General features: G+C 34.4%; 1 protein-coding gene across 3 annotated transcripts in view; it reads left to right on the top strand.

Annotated features, from left to right (window-relative positions):
• Window positions 1-12,957, top strand: part of LOC150077953 (BOS complex subunit TMEM147) — a 43,433-nt gene extending 30,476 nt beyond the window's left edge. For all 3 annotated transcript variants that reach the window (XM_090384311.1, XM_090384310.1, XM_090384309.1), the window contains 2 exons: window positions 7,369-7,490; window positions 12,828-12,957. In XM_090384311.1, coding sequence (XP_090240437.1) covers window positions 7,369-7,490; window positions 12,828-12,957 — 252 coding nt within the window. The remainder of the gene's footprint in view (window positions 1-7,368; window positions 7,491-12,827) is intronic.
• The last annotated feature ends 5,979 nt before the right edge of the window (window positions 12,958-18,936 follow it).

The following is an 18,936-nucleotide window of genomic DNA, read 5'->3' as shown; positions in this document are numbered from 1 at the left end:
AGCAAAACTATGACTGCATTATTCCACTCCTTAGGCGCCACACCTTTTCTAATGTATTTTGTGAAGAGTCTTGCCAGTTTTTGTGTCATGTCTCTTCCTCCCAATTTTAACGACTCCATAGTAACTTCATCTTTCCCTGGAGCTTTCTGATTCTTCATTTTCTTCAACGCATGTTCTACCTCATCAGGAAGGATATCAGGTATGTTGTATGTGTTACTAATTTGCGATCCATCTTCCCCACTGCTGGCATCATTCCCTCGTTCCTTGTATAACTCTTTATAGTAGTCTTCTGCTATTTGAATTATGCCTTCTCTGCTATTCATAGGTACACCATTGCTATTCTCCAGTTTCAGTATCATTTGTCTTTCTGTATTACTGCTCATGACTGCTGATTTAAATCCTTTGTTTTCCCTTAATGCTTGTTCTACTTTTTTTGTGTTAAATTTTCTTATGTTCGCTCTGAGTCTCTTTCTAGTGGCTTTGCATAACTCAATATACTCAATTTTATCCCTGCCAGTGTTTTTCTTGCTCTTCATTTGTTGTCTTCAGTTCATCATGACAAGTGTTTCTTGACTGATTTTTTTCTTCTTTGCATTTCTTTTTACCTATAGGTTTCTTGGGCTTTATCACTTTCAGAATGTTGTAATATTCCTCGTCGATATCTTGGTCCTGAACAGTCTGCAGAAGCTCAAACTTGTTCTTAAGTTCCGGTTTTTTTTTTTTTTTTTGGTAGTTGTTGGCGCATAGGCTTCTGTGGCCATAATGCGCCTCCCAAGGTTTTTGCAGTACTTTGATCCAAGCCTGAGGTGGGAATCAAACCCGCAACCTTTGGGTTGCCAGGCAGGCACTTTACCCACCCGGCTAGCCCGGTCGGCTTAAGTTCCAGTACATACTGCTTTTTCTCCTTTTCTGTCATCTCAGAGACCTTTGTATTATTTACTCGAGTCAGTTTTTTCCTTTCTTTCCTTACATCTATATCAAGTGTGCATCTTACCATTCTGTGATCACTTCCAACATTTACCTTGTTCAGGACAGTAACATCATTCACGATATATCTTCTGTTAGTGAGGATGAAGTCGAGTTCATTAGTTGTTAATCCATTTGGGCTCTTCCATGTCCACTTTCTGTTCACCCTTTTCTTGAAAATGTTCATTACTGACATTCCTTGAGATTCCGCAAATTCCACAAGTCTTTCACCAATTCCAAAATTTCCTATAGTTCCCCTTTCTGCACTGCTTTGTCTCTTTCCAACCTTAGCATTGAAGTCTCCCATAATGATAGTGTAGTGAGTTTTCTATTCATCTAGAAGACTCTCAGTTTTGGTGTACATTTCTTCAACCTCTTCATCATCATGGCTCGATGTTGGTGCATAAATCATTATAACCTTTAGCTTATACCTCTTAGAAATTCTGAGTAGTAGTCTTGACACCCTTGGTGATCTACTTTTGAATTCCAAAATGTTGTTTTTTATATCTTTATGGACCAGAAAGCCAACTCCACCTTAACTCCTTTCACTGTTTCCATTGGTGTACAGAATATTTCCAGTTGATAAACTTATACCGATGATATTCCAATTTACATTTTATAATTGCTTTTCCAGCTCTAATATCCTGTTTTCACCGATGAGCGATCTTACATTATAACAGGCCAAGTTCAGTTTCCGTGCATGGCAGCCTGATCGTACCGAGAGATTCTTAGCACCCTCTGCTTCCACTCTGATCCTCTCACTGCCGTAAGAGGGGGAGTGAAAGCCGCTGTGGACTGAGGGCCATTTGTTTCGTTGTGCTGTCATGTGCTGGAGGGTTTGGTCTTTTCCTCTTCACGCTGACCAGGCGTCTTGAAGAGAACCACTCTATATGTTCGTTGCCACCTAAGTGACGTAACAGGGCTTACCATTGAGAAGGTGTGCACGAGTGTATTTTAGGTAGGCAGGTCAACCGGACTTCTCCTAAATCTTCTGAAATAGAAAGATATTGGATCTATCAGTGTTTTAGACTGAGATCTGATAACACACAGAATGCCTGTTCCTCTCTAAGACCCCTTGGTGATGTTGCACAGATTGTACATTTACCTACAAGAATACCAGACAGTCCTAACTATACAGCCAACACGCTTGATCACAAACAACCCTTCTAAGTACACCGTCGAAGTGAGTGGTCCTTTTGGTACTTCAGATCACAACTTGGTGATTGTCTCTTCTCCAATGCAACCTTTATCTCATGGCTATTCCCAATCTTGTATTGTTTGGCATTACAAGAATGCAAAATGGGATGACCTGCGAGATTTTTTTTCTTCTTTTCCATGGTCGGACTACTGTTTCAAAACTTCTGATGTCAACATTTGCTCTGATGTATTGTCAGTGAAATTATTCTTGTAGAAATGGAATCCTTTATTCCACACTCCACTTTAAAATCTCGTCCTTTATCTAAACCTTGGTTTTCCAATAAATGTGCTAAGGCTGTTCAAGAGAAGAATGTTGCATATCCTAATTGGCTTGTTCCCAATTCTTCAGTTTCATTTTCTGCCTACACCAAATCTCACAACAATTGTAAAGCAGTCATTAATCAGTTCAAACTAGATTTTCAACAGGCTAAGAGTAGAAAACTTGCTTCTTGCCCTAATGGTAGCCGAGCATTCTGGTCTCTTGCCAAAGCTATTGGCCGCAACTTTTGCCCATCTCAGCTCCCACCTCTGTCCAAATCAGATGGATGGTTCTGTTGTCACTTCAGCCAAGGATAAAGCTGACCTGCTAGCATCCCATTTTTCTTCCAACTCATGTATTAATTATCTTGGTAAAACACCTCCCACCATTCCCAACACGTTCCATTCAATGCCTCCTGTGGTCTTCCGTCTCAAAAGGATGTCAGAAGGATTTTGATGAATCTTGATGCTAAGAAAGCTCCAGTTCCCCGATGGTATTTCTGCACTTGTTCTCGAAACCTGCGCTCCTAAACTTACTCCTGTTCTTTGCCACCTTTTTTCCCTTTCTTATTCCAAAGGTGTTTTTCCTTCTGCTTGGAAATTTGCTCGTATCCAGCCAGTTCCTAAAAAGGGTGACAAATCGCTCCCATCCAATTATCGTCCCATTACAATTATTTCTACTCTTTCTAAAGTAATGGAGAAATCAATTAACCGCCAACTTTTAAACTACCTAGAAACCTTGCGTCTGATCAACGATCGCCAGTATGGATTCCGTTAGTGTCGATTCACTGGTGATATTCTGGCTTATGTTACTCATTTATATAGTATGAATCAGAGCTGTAATGCTCAATAGGTTCTACGTTGATATTAATATTTGTAAAATAATAAGAGGAGTTTACCTCCATATAGTACGTAGAACACTACCATATGATACTCCCCAGAAATTAAAACGAAAAAATCAAAAAACTTACATTAGAGTAAAAAATAATTAAAAACTAATTTAACACAATTACAATCAATTTAGCACAATTAAAAATCAATTTGACACAATTAAAAATATTAAAAAGAATCTAACAAAAATATTCAAAACGATTTTCCTTAGATTCTTTTTAATATTTTTAATTGCATTAAATTGATTTATAATTGTGTAAATTGGTTTTTAATTATTTTTTACTCTAATGTAAGTTTTTTTTGATTTTTTTCGTTTTAATTTCTGGAGAGTATCATACTGAAGCGTTCTACATACTATATTGAGGTAAACTCCTCTTATTATTTTACAAAGTTACTCATTTGGAAATTAAACCAAATTCAATGGAAAAGTTTGGTGAAGCACAAGCAGTTGCTCTTGACAAAGGCTTTCGATCTTGTTTGGCATAAAAGTCTTCTAAACAAGTTCCACCTTATGGTTTGCCAACTGTTTTTTTGCAATTGGTTATCCAGTTTTCTCTCTGATCGCTTGGTGATGGTAGATGGCTCTCTGTCTTCTAACTTCTCCACTAATGCTGGTGTCCCTCAAGGTTCAGTTCTTCCCCGAGTTACCCTGAGAGAGTGTGTCAGAAGTAGAAAGGAATAACCAAGAAAGAGAAGAATGATGATATCCAGCTCAGGACCCTTGGTTTGCCAAGCCCATTCTCACCAGATGTGAGCCCCTGGGGTTCTTTTATCTTCAGATTCTTAATGCATGATGAAGAATTCCTGCTGAAAAACAGATCAAGAGTATTGCTCTCTCTTGTTGCCTCTCTAACATGTTGCTGTTGAATACAGTCATCCAATAAATCGAAAAAAGTCTTGCTAGTCTGAGTGACCAACCCACAAGTTCCAGTCAATATCTGAAAGGTTAAAAATACTTTAATTATAAGACATTATGATTTGCTAGCCCATTCTGTTTCTCTGTACGGTTGTTTGTTGTACTCATCATGTTCATTTGGCCTATAACACATTTCTATTCTCATTTTTGTTTTCCCAGTGCCTATGTCACACCAAACTGACTCAATGTTGCACTGGTCACCCATGTGAACAGGATGCACTGCCTCAGACTTTATGCACTTCTTAACTAAGAGCATAACCTCTCCCTTCCTCCTGTCGTGTTTGTCCTTTCTTTCATACTAGGGTGTAGCAGGGTGTGCCAAAAACCCTTGGACAGTACTTCATTAATCTTGATGTACCTACTAAGAATGAAATAACAAGACTCAGAAATCAGTTCATTAGTAATTGGCAAAATGAATGGGCAAATGCCATTACTGGCAGGATAACATTCGGATTTTTGCCTTGGGTAGCTGAATTTGATAAGTATTCTCTTTGGCTTAATCCAGGGCTAAATTTAATTTTTTTGCTTTCTGAACACGGCAGTCTAAATTCAAAATTCCTTACTCTGGGTTTGGCAGCCTCTCCGATGTGTAAATGTGGTTCTCTGGAGAATTTCCAATGTTTAATATTTGAGTGTAATTACTATGTTGATTATTGGTATGAATTACAGATGTCAACTAATGTTTATGATGAATTTGATCTCCCGAAACTTGTTGAAAATAAAGAAAATTTGGGGCCTTGGCAAATTTTGCCAATAAGGTATTCCATAGAAGGAGGAGGATAATAAATGTTATCTGATTACTATTTCTAGATTAACATTAAATAATTTTCTAATTATAGTAGAATACTTTAGTGGTGTTGACTGCCTACTTTGGTTTTCTCACTTGACAGTGTTATTAAATTGCTCGTAAATTACGTGTTTGTACTTATGTTTCATAGTTGTTTTTATCTGAAGATTTTTCAGATCTTGTCATCACTCTTTACTGTAAATATTGTGAATAGGTTGAACTTGCCTTTTGGGGTGCATAAAAATTCTGTGTTGCTACTTGTTCTGGGTCCTGAACAAATTAATGTAATATGTTTGAGTACTAATTTATTACTCCCTGAACTTGTTCTGGTTGATTTTTTCCTGTTCTAAAAGACTTTAGGCAGGAGTATTTAAATGTGCTAACATAGATTGGAATATTGTAGCACTCTTTTGATTGTCTTCATGTGTTAGATCCTCTCTTTGGGATTTGTATACTTGGTATTCTGCATTGAAGACTATAGCATCAGAGTTACATGTTATGCATGAGGTTGAATATTAAATGGGTATTTCTCTTACAGGTTCTGGACTGTTTAAGTTTGGGAACTGACCAGACTGTTTGGTAGTCTGGCTCTGTGTAAGGACCACGAGTATGAACCTCTCTTAGGATCCGTTTACTCGATACTGTGTTGTTGAGGATTGTAACTTATGAATTGTAGGATACATACGAGGTTGAATCTTTAGTTGACTTCCCTCTCACGGGTCTTGGACTGTGTTAATTTGGAACTGACACTGTTGTCTTGCCTAAAATATTAGGGATTGTTCTCCCTTCACAGGTGTGTTGATGTTTTAGCTTGATATGTATCTGTAATTGGTGTATATTGTATTATAAGTTTGACATTGTTCTTTAACGACTTACATTACAAGGGTTTCTGGTTGTAGGCGATAATTCTCCCATACAGCTCTTAAGTTATTTTTACCACCATATTGGTATGGGCAACCACTGTATATTTGTAATATAAGTTTTGATTTAGTAATGTTAATAGCACATGGCAACTTTTGTATAGTTATTATAAGTTTAGATTACGATAACAGCTTGCACTATGAGATGCTTTAGCTTCGTTAACAAGTTAGTTCATGAGCTTTGGAATTCTGCTAAGTGTACAGTGGTAATAACTTATTCCGTGTAAATAATTATTTTGTTGATTTTTCTGTCTTGCATTTTAAACTTTCTTTTCTAACTTCATTTTTGGGAATGTCTTCTTCTTCTTCCTCTTCTTCTATCTGCTTTCCCTCCCCTCCCTAACTAAACCTATTTCCTATCTTCCTTTAAGTTGAAAACTAGGGCTCCCAGGCAAGCCTGGGAGACTCAGTACTGTTTTTCAGGTTGAAAAACAGTACTGAGTTTTGAACCTTTTGTGGCCAAGGTTGGGAGTCAGGGGACCTGGTGTCCCCTGGTTGCGAAGTCGCCGGGTGCTGACACTCAACATAACAACACACACACACATACATACACATCTGCATTCTTCATTTGCTGGCCTTAGCCTTTTGCCTTTTTATATGCTACAGCAGTATATAGGGGGAACCCTGGAGATCCCAGTTAAACAAATACACCTTGACCTTGTCCTTTCTGTTACATTGCACTTCCCATATTCAAATTTTTCATCCCTTATATCTGAGTGATACCATGTGTCTGATATCCCCACAATGTCTGCATTTGATGATTTGATCAGCACTTCAAATTCATCAAATTTATTTAATATGCTCCTAGCATTGGTGTAGATGCAAGTATATATGCACTCGTTCTTACGCCGACCAGGCTAGCCGGGTGGGTAAAGTTCGAATCCCGCCTCGGGCTTGGATCAGAGTAAATGCAAAAACTTTGGGAGGTGCATTATGGCCACAGAAGCCGATGTGCTAATAACTAACAAAAAAAAAAAAAAAAAACCTTTCTTACTCTTATCGGTAATTATCTCAGTAGCTTGTGAGATCCATAAGTTTTACTCTACCAGTTCATGAATCCATTGATTTATTTCACTTTGCTGGTTGTCATCCAGAGATATCACCATTTTTGAATCTTTTGTTGCTTATTGTTTTTAAAGGACTTTTCCTCTGAAATAACCATTATAGGTATTGGCTGTTCATTAGACTTGTAATCTTTTGATTGATATGTAGTGTTTAAAATCATCAATCTGTTTGCATCTTTAGCTGTATTGAGTCTTATTTATATAGTCTCTTTTGTATTTATTTACTTCATACCTATTAGGTACTTAGCATATGTAGATTGCTTTCTTTATGGTTATGGGATGTCTACAAGTATTATATTTTTATAAGTATCAGATAAAAAGTATTCAGATGTATGTATAGCTTCATTTTATATATTTGTTAACTGATAGGTTCATCACATATCAACAGCTACTTTGGTGTGGTTATGGAGTCGTCATGATCTAAGGAAAACAAACTTGCCTTTTGTCTTGCTGCTGCTCATAGCTGGTTGTTACAGGCCTTTACTTATGGAGTATGTAAATTATATAATATAAAATCAGTTTTTAAAAAGGATTATCATAAATAATTTCATTCATAAATATAGATTATGTTGCTGTGGCTTTCATTTTATTTCATTTAAAATTTTAGTGTACAATTTATAAAAGACATTATCATCAAACTAACTCATTATTCAGTTGTCCTCATCCAAATGATCTTCTGTTTAAGTTTTAGTTCAAGGCATTGAAATAAAAGCATTTGAAGCAGCTAAGAAATAATTTCCTATGAGTGTAAGCACTAGCATGCGTCCATCTAGAAAGAGGTGCATACTCTGTGAGAAAAACAGCTGTAATGCAAGAGGCCCATCATACTAATGTGAACAAGAGGAGCTAGAAAATTCTTGTCTTTAGAATGAATAAGGATGAGACAAAATGGATTCTATTTCTGCAGCTGACAAAAGAAAGAACTTGGTGATGATGCATGTAAAACAGAAATTGAAAAATAAATTGAGGTGACTGGAGTAATGATGAAAATGGCAAAATTTCAAGGCTCATTAATAGCATTTAAATCATATATATTTGAAGCGATGTAAAGAATTAATTTGAGTTGTGGTTGGAATGGTAACAGTTGTGGTTGCTATATCAGCTACTACAAAATTACCATATTTATTAAATTAACATGCATAATTTTTCACAAAAATTTTATATTAAAAACCAATATATGCCCATGTGGACTGAGTTTTCCTTAAATTAACACTCCATTCTGGAATCCATTGTATTGTTATATATTATATATGTGCCAACAGACTGAATTTCAAAGGCACATTTAGCCTCTGTTATATTGCAGTTTGCATGTTTTATAAGAGGGAAAACATTGGAGAGAGCGAAACTTGCCTGCATTTTCCCCACTTGATGTTTTTGCCCCCAATCATTTATATTGTGCATTGCTCCCTCTCTCAAAATGATGTGGCAACTCTGTTGTTCAGATAGTTTAATTCCTGACATTTTTTAAACTTCAGGAACCGGGAATGGGAAATTGCAGTTCCTGAGAATTCACGAAAATTTTATTTTATTGATTAAATATTTGCTATCTCTTTGATAAGAATTCTAGTCATAAAACACTAATAATGAATGGTACAATGTGGTGTTATAAGTAAAAAATGAAAATTTAATGAGAATTAGACAATTAAAAATACAACTCATAGTTTGATGAATGTAAGCAGAAAACTTCCTTATACTGGTACAACATACAGATAGGCAACATTATTCTATACATTTATTCGAAAACACTAAATTTGAGATTAGCATAAAAGAAACCTAAGTAAACACTAATACTGAAACAAAAAAAAAATAATAAGAAAAACTAATATTAGCATTTAACATTTACAATTATTGTTAAAATGAAATTTTAAAAAACACAGTGCATTTATTGATTGGTTGGAAAGCCTGGGTCTTTGCTTAGTTACAAATAAGCCTGAAGTAGAAAAATTTCTTTCATTTTGGCTTGAAAGATCTCATTGTTAGCAGTGCATCTAATAAAATTTTTAGATTCGGTGTCGGTGTACATGTTATTTCATATAAATTCATCTCACTTCTTATGATGAAAATACCTTATTTGATTGGATTGGCTCTGGTTTTGCAGTTGAAATGGATATATCTCTTGGCCAACAATGTTTTTAGATTCCCTTATAATTCCCCAGGTTCCGAATTTTCTATTTCTTTGTTCGTATTATTTTCTTTTTCAGACTCTTCTATTGAAGTACACTTTTCTTTGAAAATTCATTCCATTATCGATTTTGCAGATTTCATAATTTCATTTTTATTTGCCATACCAAAAAAGTCATTATTAATGTCATTTAATTTATTTTGATTGCTTAAATATCTAATAAGGGATACTAAGATTTTATCTCTATGTTTAAAAAGCTGCTGTTTAATTTCCTTTAAAAGCTTATTACTTATAATAGAATTTTATTTTTCCAAATTATGAAACAGGAACCTAAAAATTCCTTCACTTGTTAGTAGGTTTGTGTTATGATTACTTAATGCATCAGCTGTGGCTTGCACTGGTTTTTAAGCAGTTTAATATATCTTCAGCGATTTTTGGATATCCGTCCCATAGATAAGAGTTTTAATTCATGTAAAGCAATTTAGTCATAGTTAGCACTTAACTGTGACTTCATGCTGCACATGCACTGACCCACATAGAAGTGACTGGAATTATGACTAACTTTAATTTTATCCTGGAACTATTGCCATTTTCATGGTGAAAGCACAGTATTTTTCTGATTGGACGAGAATATAGATTGCAAAATTAGATAAAGAAAATGAAATTGTTATTTGCAATTATATTTTAATAAAGATATATTAAGCATTTCAAAATAAACTATGTAGCAGTCTGTATGTTACGAAAACAAAAATCTCAATTTCTCGGGAAATGTTTTTCTTTTCCAGGGAATCAGGAATTGTAAAGTTAATGATTTTTTCCCAAGAATTCTTGGGAAGAAATTCTCATTAAGAAACCCTAATAGCACCCAAGAGTATTCATGCTTGGAGAAAGTGCAACAGGAATTTTTTTTATTCAGAGGTTAGAGCTACTGACAGTTAATGTAACTGGCAATATTAAAAAGAAGACATTTTCTTTTTAGTTGTGACATCGACGAGTGTGGTTTAAATTTGAATGTAATCTGCTGGGAAGATTAATTTGAATCTGAGTGTGCTTCATGTTGCACTGTAAAACTGTTAAGAATTGAATTTCCAATTTGGAAGATGAAACTGCAAAGGAATTCTGCTGAAGTTACAAGTTTCAGTGCACATGAATAGAAGCCATATTTATACAATCATGTATATGTGCTATCAACACACTTCTAATGAAAGTATAATGGCTGTATCAATCTTAAAGGCATGTCAGTTTCCTGTGTAATCTGTATTTATTGAAATCTTTTTGTCTATGCAAAGAAGTGATTATTAAGTTTATCAGTAATCTATTATCTGCTAATTTTTATCTACCAAGAAAATTTCCCCATTTGAATGATAGAAAATCAGCTTTCATTGCACACAAAGAGGAGGATAATACAAATAAAACGTCTTATGCTATCTGTTTATATGCTTTAATTTTCTTCTTTTTGTGTTTTTTTGGATTTTTCTCTTCTTTTTCATGAAGCATTTTTATTTATTTTTAAAAATTTCTTTGTATTTTGCTTGTCTTTACCCACGTATACTCCTCTGTTTCAAAATTAGTTTTCCTCTAATTTCTTTATTCAAATAAGCAATTTAAGTTTCTCGTGTATTTCTGAGATCTTGCATTTATATTCAAATTTCTAATTGTATATTAAAATATCTACTATAGTATGAGATATTGTTGGCTGTCTGCATTCTTAAAGGTTTGTCAATTTTCCTTTGTAACTTGTATTTGTTGAAATTTTTTTGTCTACACAAATAACTGATTATTAAGTTCATCAAATGTGACCATATGCTCTGTAGAAAATCTTGAGATAATTGAAGTTCATGATTATACACTGCTCGGCAAAATTAACGAAACACGTAGAAAATGTGACGTAACTCATGCAGCTTGAAATGAAGTGGGACAAAATTTGGTATGGTGGTGTACCATAGAATAACAATGAAATGAGACAATAGAAAGAAACTTCAGACAGGTATAAGGGATATTTATAGGAATTGTATAAGAATTACCAAAAAAGATCACATTACAAATATTGACATAAAAAGATGCTTGAAAATATGGTCACATGACATCACCACAGCATGTGATCCCCCTCCAACAGCCAAACAGGCCCAACAATGATGAACCATGCTTGATATAAGTGTGTTTATAAAATACTGCGGCAACAAATCCCATCCTTCCACCAGCGCAGACATTGGCTCACGAAGTGACCAAGTAGTTGGCTGTCAGCATGCAATGTGATGCTCAAGGGTGTCCCACACATGTTCAACTGGATTTAAGTCTGATGATTGTGCTGTCCACGGCAGTCGTTGGATGTCTTCAGTTTCAAGGTATTCCTCCACCACTTGAGCTCTATGTGCAGTGATGTTGTCGGGCATGAAAAGAAAATCTGGGCTAACTGCACAACTAAAAAATCACACATAGGCTTTGAGGATCTGTTCTTGGTACCTCTACGCAGTTATGGTACCCTATAAAAATCACGAAGAGGGGTGTGGCCATTGATCACTATTCCACCCCACCCGAGAACCGGTGTTCTCAGATGGGGCAGAATAATGATCAATGGCCACTGTAAGTGTCACTTTTTAAGGCTTTTAAAAAGTCATCTTTAGCATTTAGACGTGCATTCCAGTGCTGCAATATATATATATATATGCTTCAAAAATTTTTTTTGGCTGTTAATGAAAATTAAAATGACACTTTTAAAGTTTTTTTTTTCAATTGACCAAAAACATGAAAGTCACAGGTTGGACGGTATGCAGGTTTTAAAGCAAGGTCTGAACAGAGTTGGCACTGTTGGTTTGCATTTAAGCAGATGATTCCTTCTGTTAGTTGTCTGGGCACTTGCATTTGATGGTGAAGTGCAGACATTTCAAAATTTCATCAAAGGACTAGTGACCAAAGAAAGTGGTTATATAACTTTTTTTTGTAGAAGTCTGGGATCAACTTGTTTTCTCCTTAGTGTTTCCATCGTAAACTCAAAAAGATAAGTTAGATTCAGTTAAAAATGATTAAACCAAGACTTATTTTCTGCCATAGTCTTATTCAAAAATTTATATTTATCTTCATGATATCATAACAAATGCTCAAATGAAAATCCCATTTGAAAGGTTCTTTCTTTCAGAACAGAGAGAACAACTGTATATTAAATGTTCATCGTTATGGAAGTTCTCCAACCATTATGCCGTCTGTTACTGCATAGGACAATTTACAAATGTTCAACATTGTCAATGGATTTTGCATGGTGGGGCTATACAGAATGGAATAAATCACATGGCCTTTCTTGTCCTTGAAACTTTCTTGACCACTCACTGGTGGTTTTTGAGTTGCAGTATTGTGAATTTCTTATTGTTCTTGGCTTACATGCAACATGAATTGCTGTATAGTGATCCATTTTGGATGCACCATCTGTTTGAAACATCATATGAAAAATTACCTACAAAATTGTAACAATGAGCAAATAAATGAAATAGGTCTTGTTTAGAACTAGCGTCTTGTTGTGTTGCAGGTCTGAGAACTGCCATGTGTCAGACAAGTTTTAATCTAATGACCCTTATATATGTAAAAATCTAATGTGCAATTGTGACCTTTCTTCATTTAGTATTGTATAGATTAATTTTATCTGTTAAATAAATAATATTTAACTTTTCTTTGCTCAGCAAGTCATTAACATTTTAATTTTTTTCTCCCCTAGGTTATTTGTCCAAGCTTTAGGACTTGGCCCATGGACCATTTTGATAATTAAGGCATGTGAAACTATTGCAGTCGGACTAGTTTCAATGAATATATATTTAAATCTTGCACAAAGTTTAAATTCATATTAAATTACCAGTTAAAAGATTTACAAGAAATTTGTTATAGTTTTCAAGAAAGCTATAGAAATAAACATAATAAAAATATAAATTTGAAAAAAAAATCAAGAAATTAACAGGCAGAAGCCTATGGAGACTCTTGGAAGCAAAATGTCCCACTATAATAGGTGCAATTGCTTCCCGGAATGTCAGGAAACGACAGCCACGTACAAAACTGATATTCTCTATTAGACAAGACATAAAATAAATCAAAAGAAAATTTGGAGGGAAGCACAGAGACAACTTCATCAGAGAGCACCAACCTTTTGAGTTTCAAAAGAATCTCATTTCTGTTATGGCCTGCTCTTATTGAAAGTAAACGGACCACAGAAGCCTCAAAGGCATATAAGAAAACTAAAGATAAGTGCTTCAAATATGGTCAGCACTCTCTAAAACCTTAACCAACTAAAGCAAAACTAAACAAACACTGCAAATATCGCTGTCAACTGAACCCAATCAACAGGCCTAAATAATATAAAAATATGCAACTAAACTATTAACAACTTGAATAAATAATAATTATACAAATACTTATATAACCAAACAAACTCAAAGACAGAAAATAAAAAAATGAGCTAAATAAGGAAAGGGATAACCATATCAAAGAATAAGGAGAGGTTGAGACTCAAAACAAAACTGTTTATAAGAGTGCACAGTATTCATTTCATGTTAAATAATTAAAAACACAAAACAGACAGTAGCACTGTGCAAGCATAACTAGTGATGCTTGCACAGTGCTACATGTGATATAATGGTGCTTAATTTGATCAATCATTAAAATTGAGATACTTTTTACAAACTACATAAAATTTCAGTTGTTTAATGCAACTTGACTACACTGTTTCTTCTTTCCCATTCCCACCCCTTGACTATAGCTTTCAAAGGGTGGGAAAGAGGAAGAAGAAACAGTTGTTTGCAATGATGTAAATTGTATTCTAACTGAAACTATTTCTTGAAAAGTTCGGATTTTTTATGTAGTCAGTAATATACTGTTTGGGAAATCTTACAAAATATACAGTGGATTCCAGTTATTTGGGCCAAATCTTAAAAAACAGAACCCAAACAAGAAAATAGCCAGGGTTTACTTTGCTTAATTGGGACATGTCGTTTAATCGGCGCAGGAGACTGCAGCACTGGAGAAATTCAATTCACAAATGTGAATTGAATTGAATTTAATTCTATTCAACAATGACTGGCACTTACTACATATCGTATAGTGAAAGGTACTTTACTATGGTGAATCCATCGTAACATGATTTGATTGTACAGTGAACCAATTATAAAGCGGGGTCCCTTGTACTTTTTTTTCGGATAATTGAGGCAACTGCTTAATCGGGCCAAAATGCACTAGTCTCGACGTGTCCCAAATAACTGGAATCGACTGTGTAGGATAACATTTGTAGACTATCTTTTCATTCTATTTGAAACTAATTTTTAGTAGTTTTAAGAGCTATGTGATGGTATTAGTGCATCATATAGAGAAGTATAAAATATAGTTTTATACTGAAATATAAATTAATGATATAAAAACTTTTATAGCTAATATTCAAAATAAATGTTAATTATCCTTCTTATTTTTGCATGGCAGACCAAGCATACATTTTGAAACTATGAAAGAACTGGTGGTTCTTTCATAGTTTCTTAAACTGTGGGTTTACAAGCATCTAAGAGGGGGTTGCAACTGGATACAGCTGAATGTGTAATGTATGAAAACTCATCTTCGTTCATAGTAAAAAGGAGGGTGAAACCTCAGATATATTAACACTCGCTTCATTGATCAAATCACAAGACACAAGCTCCCATTTCACATGTTTTGTTTTGTTTCTATCTCACACAGTGCTGGTAGGTGTATCCACAGTAAAAAAAAAAAATCTCAAGGTTAATGAGTTTTATTTTATGTCTGTTCATCAGTTAGCCATATATTTCTTATTACAGGATTCCAAATTTGATATTTTTTGTTTATTTCCAGTAAAATATTAACAATCAAAATTATTGGGACATTTATTCATCAGCCAATTTTAATGACAATGTAATCGCTAGTTTTAGTCATGGAGGAAGGGGTTGCACAAATTCATTTAGCATTTTAGGGGGTGGTCATAGCATCACAAAGTTTGAAAACCCCTGTTCTAGTAAATACAAATTGCATATACAAAAAGAAGAATTAAGTGAATTGGTGTTTATTCAGTAAACTAAACAACATGCCAAGCTAAACTTTTCATTATTTATTTTCAAGATTACATTCATGCCTGATAATTAAAAGCATATTTCTCTCTGGGTTGATCAACCAGTATGGAGTAAGCCTAACTGTTATCATAGATCCACTCTGTAATTACTGGAAGTAAGATTTCATTTAAAAATAATAAAAACACCTTCACTTGGTATATAAACAAATTAAAAAAAAAAAAAAAATTTTGGACAATTTATTTGTGCGCAGTAATGAAAATATATAATTTTCTTAACAAACTAATAAAAAAAATATATATAAACCAATATATAATAAAATAATTACTATGTAATTATGTAATAATTAAAATAATCAGGCAAAGGCAGATTATGAGAAGTTTTTGGTGAAGAATGCGAAAAAAACCTTAGCAACAAATTTTTATGTTAAACTCAGGACCTGGCACTTTATCATCAAAGTTCGGAATCCTGTTGGAAGATCCACTGAGACAATGAATGGAGTGGAGTGTATGAAGTGATTTACCAAGATCGTCCATACAAGAGTTAGAGGAAAGGTAGGATGCTAGTAAGTCAGCTTTATCTTAAGCTGTGGATGCAATAGAACCATTTGGTTATAACTGAGGTGGGGGGCATGGACAGGCATTAAAGCCAATAGCTTCGATAAGAGCTCAGAATGTTCAACTGCCATTTGGGCAAAAATCCCTGGTGGATCAATGCTGACCAACCTGGATTTCCCGAGTCAATTTATTGTCACGGAGATAGATGAAAAAATGTTGTCTACACAAATCTCTAGGGCTTTGATTCTGTAAATCAACTACTAAAAATAAAATTGACATTACTATGGAAATTAACCCTTATTATTAACTTGGTTAGCTGATAATGTAGCTCATTGATCCTACAAAATAATTCATAATGGTGCTTCTTATAGTATCTCCTTCCATCTGGTGGTCCTCTCTTATTATTTTACATTTACATTAATGATATTACTTTTCATTCCTTTCCTTTTATGCCTACAATATAATATTCAATTTCTGCCATTAACATACTGCATCGTACTAACCTTCAGAGACTACTATATTTTCCCAGAGACCCTGTTAAGAGCTATATTAATTTTGCCTATTCTATAGACAATCAGATAATTAAGAGTTACTATTATTATTGATTAGGGTATTATCTTTATGTATAACCTTTAGTTTAAACATGTAAATACTGCAGTACAAAAAGCCTTTATTAAATGGCTTTATAAAGCCCATTTCTGTCCCTCTTTATAGCCATGTGCTCATTACAGTTCTTTTCATAGCTTTAATTATACTTGTTCTGGAATTTGGATCTCTTGCTTGGTTACTCTGTTTCCATTGGTCTCTGACAAAATCGATATTATGTAAACCATTTCTTTTTTGGCATATTGTTAAAGAGTGCTACATCTATAATATGCTTCTTTTAATTAAACCTTGCACATGGGAGTTATACCAAAAGTTACTAATAGTCCTAAATCAACAATAATAGTAACTATCCTCTTCTTGCATCATGAAGGTGCAAGCAGAGGAATAGGTTGTTGCAGAACCAACAGACTTCAGTTCCATTAGTGTTTTAGACTCTCAGGTAGCAAATGCCTTAAGTTTGCTGATAGAAAAGTTGGCAGGTTGATAATCAGAGTGTGCTATTCCAACATGACATGGATAAATTAGGCAAAGACTGAAAAGTGACAATTGAAGTTTAATGTTGATAAATACAAGGCACTGCAGCATTTGGGTAGCATTAATCCCAGAACACTAACTGGGTATCACTGCACTCAAGTGGAGAATGAAAAAGACTAGGTTTGACATGACATTCTCTGAGCATTGCAGACAGGCTGCATGGGGTGCTGTCAATTATATATAGGAATTTTGCCACTAGGGACAAGGATGTGATTATCACATTGTATAAGGCAATGGTTAGGCTATATATTCAGCATCTGTACAGGTATGGAAGGATGTAGAAAGTTAAGTTTAGTTGGGCACAAAAAAATACTGCTACCAAGAAAGACAATCTATAAAATCTGGAAACTAGGCACTTGAAGGAGATGCAATCAAAGTGTTTAAGGCATTAAATGGATTGAATAAATGCTGATGGTATCCTTACTTTTTCTCAGCCAACACACACTAAGGGACATAATTTTAAATTAGAAAACGATGGTAATGAGGAAAGTTTATTTGCATAAGACAGTGATCATTGGAATAAACTTTCATCTGATGATAGTTTTTTTTTTTTTTTTAGCTGTGCTAAGCTTGCTTCCTTGCATCATTTTGCCACTACTAAAAACTAATTAAGAAAATTACAAAAGTGAAAACCAAATAAATAAGCAAGAGCCTGCAGTCATCTAGGGGAGCACAGCAGTATGGGATCCTACAAAGTTAAGGGCCAGCTGCTTCCTGAAGTAGACCCCCTACCCCACCCCACAACTCAGAGTTGAACACGACACCAAGAGAAATGATAACACAAAAATGTTTTGAGGAAGCATAATAAAAACTTGATCAAGACACTGCTATGTGAAAATTCCCAAATTTGCATTTATCTCATAGCCTGCTACCAAAAGTGACCATGGGTGTCTCAATGCAATTGATAAACCAAGATGCAAGCAATAAAAGATTGAAATGAAACATGCACTTATGTTTTATTTCAATAATGGTTGATATCCCACAACCAGGAAACAATTTAAGCAAAATAAAAAATATAAATTTCACTATGATTAGAAGAAATTGGTAGGATTAAATGTTATACAAAATAAACTAACTCAGAATATTCAGAATATAAAGAAAGACAAATTAAATTATGACTACTTAAATAAGAATATCGAAAAACCAAATTAAATTGACACAGAGATAACTAATATCAAAGGGAAAAAAAAGTAAAGGGGAGTAAGAACAGTTCTCCTTTCTATAATTTCTCTTAGTAGGAGTCTGTGTTCACTTGAGTTGTTGGGAGAGTTCCCAGCATCACTTTGTGCAATAATTTTTGGATAACTTTAATTTTTAGGATCCCATCTTGCTGCTGCTGTGCTTCCCTGGATATTTTGGTTTCATTAGTTTATACTTAATTTGCTTATGTAATTGCGTGGTAGCACCTTTGAATGTCCCTTCTTGTTGCATTCAGCAGCCATTTTCATACATGGTACAAGTTTTTTTTTTTTTTTTTTTTATTTAGCCATCTTTGGCTGATTCCACCACATTTAAATTATACATTGAGTATACGAATCTTTCTGTAAGATTCAAATATATCATTTAATATGAATATATTCTCTGGGAGTAGAGTTATATGTAAACAGAATTATGGAAATGAAGATAACATGTATGTGCATTTGCAAATACTGCCAGTTCTATAACACGCATTTTTGCAATGCAAATTTGCCCCAATTGAACTGATATATTAGAGAAAAATGTGAGTATAACACGATTTTTGCATTGGCTCATGCATGATTCTCTCTGAGTAACACTAGGTGAACATAAAATGTGGTACCGTACCGAGCTGAATACAGTGTCCTGTGCAGCAATACATACAAATTTCCGAAGCTTAAAAAACGTCAAATGTGTGAGAGCTATATTTCCCATTTACTGTAGTTGTATTGGTCGGGGAGACACTGTTGTCATTCACTGTATTCACAAGATAACACGTGATATTGTAGGTCTACTCACATTTTCAGCAGCTCACATTTTTCTGTTTGAACAGAAATTGTGAGGCATGATAGCGTGAGCAGAGGAGCACATTTCTGGAAGTGACTACCACATAAAACAA

This window comes from Mastigoproctus giganteus, chromosome 11 (assembly GCF_048544385.1).
Source record: "Mastigoproctus giganteus isolate SK-2022 chromosome 11, ASM4854438v1, whole genome shotgun sequence".
Classification (NCBI taxonomy): Eukaryota; Metazoa; Arthropoda; class Arachnida; order Uropygi; family Thelyphonidae; genus Mastigoproctus; species Mastigoproctus giganteus.
Note: the sequence above shows the minus strand (reverse complement) of the source record. Positions and strands in the feature narration are given on the sequence as shown.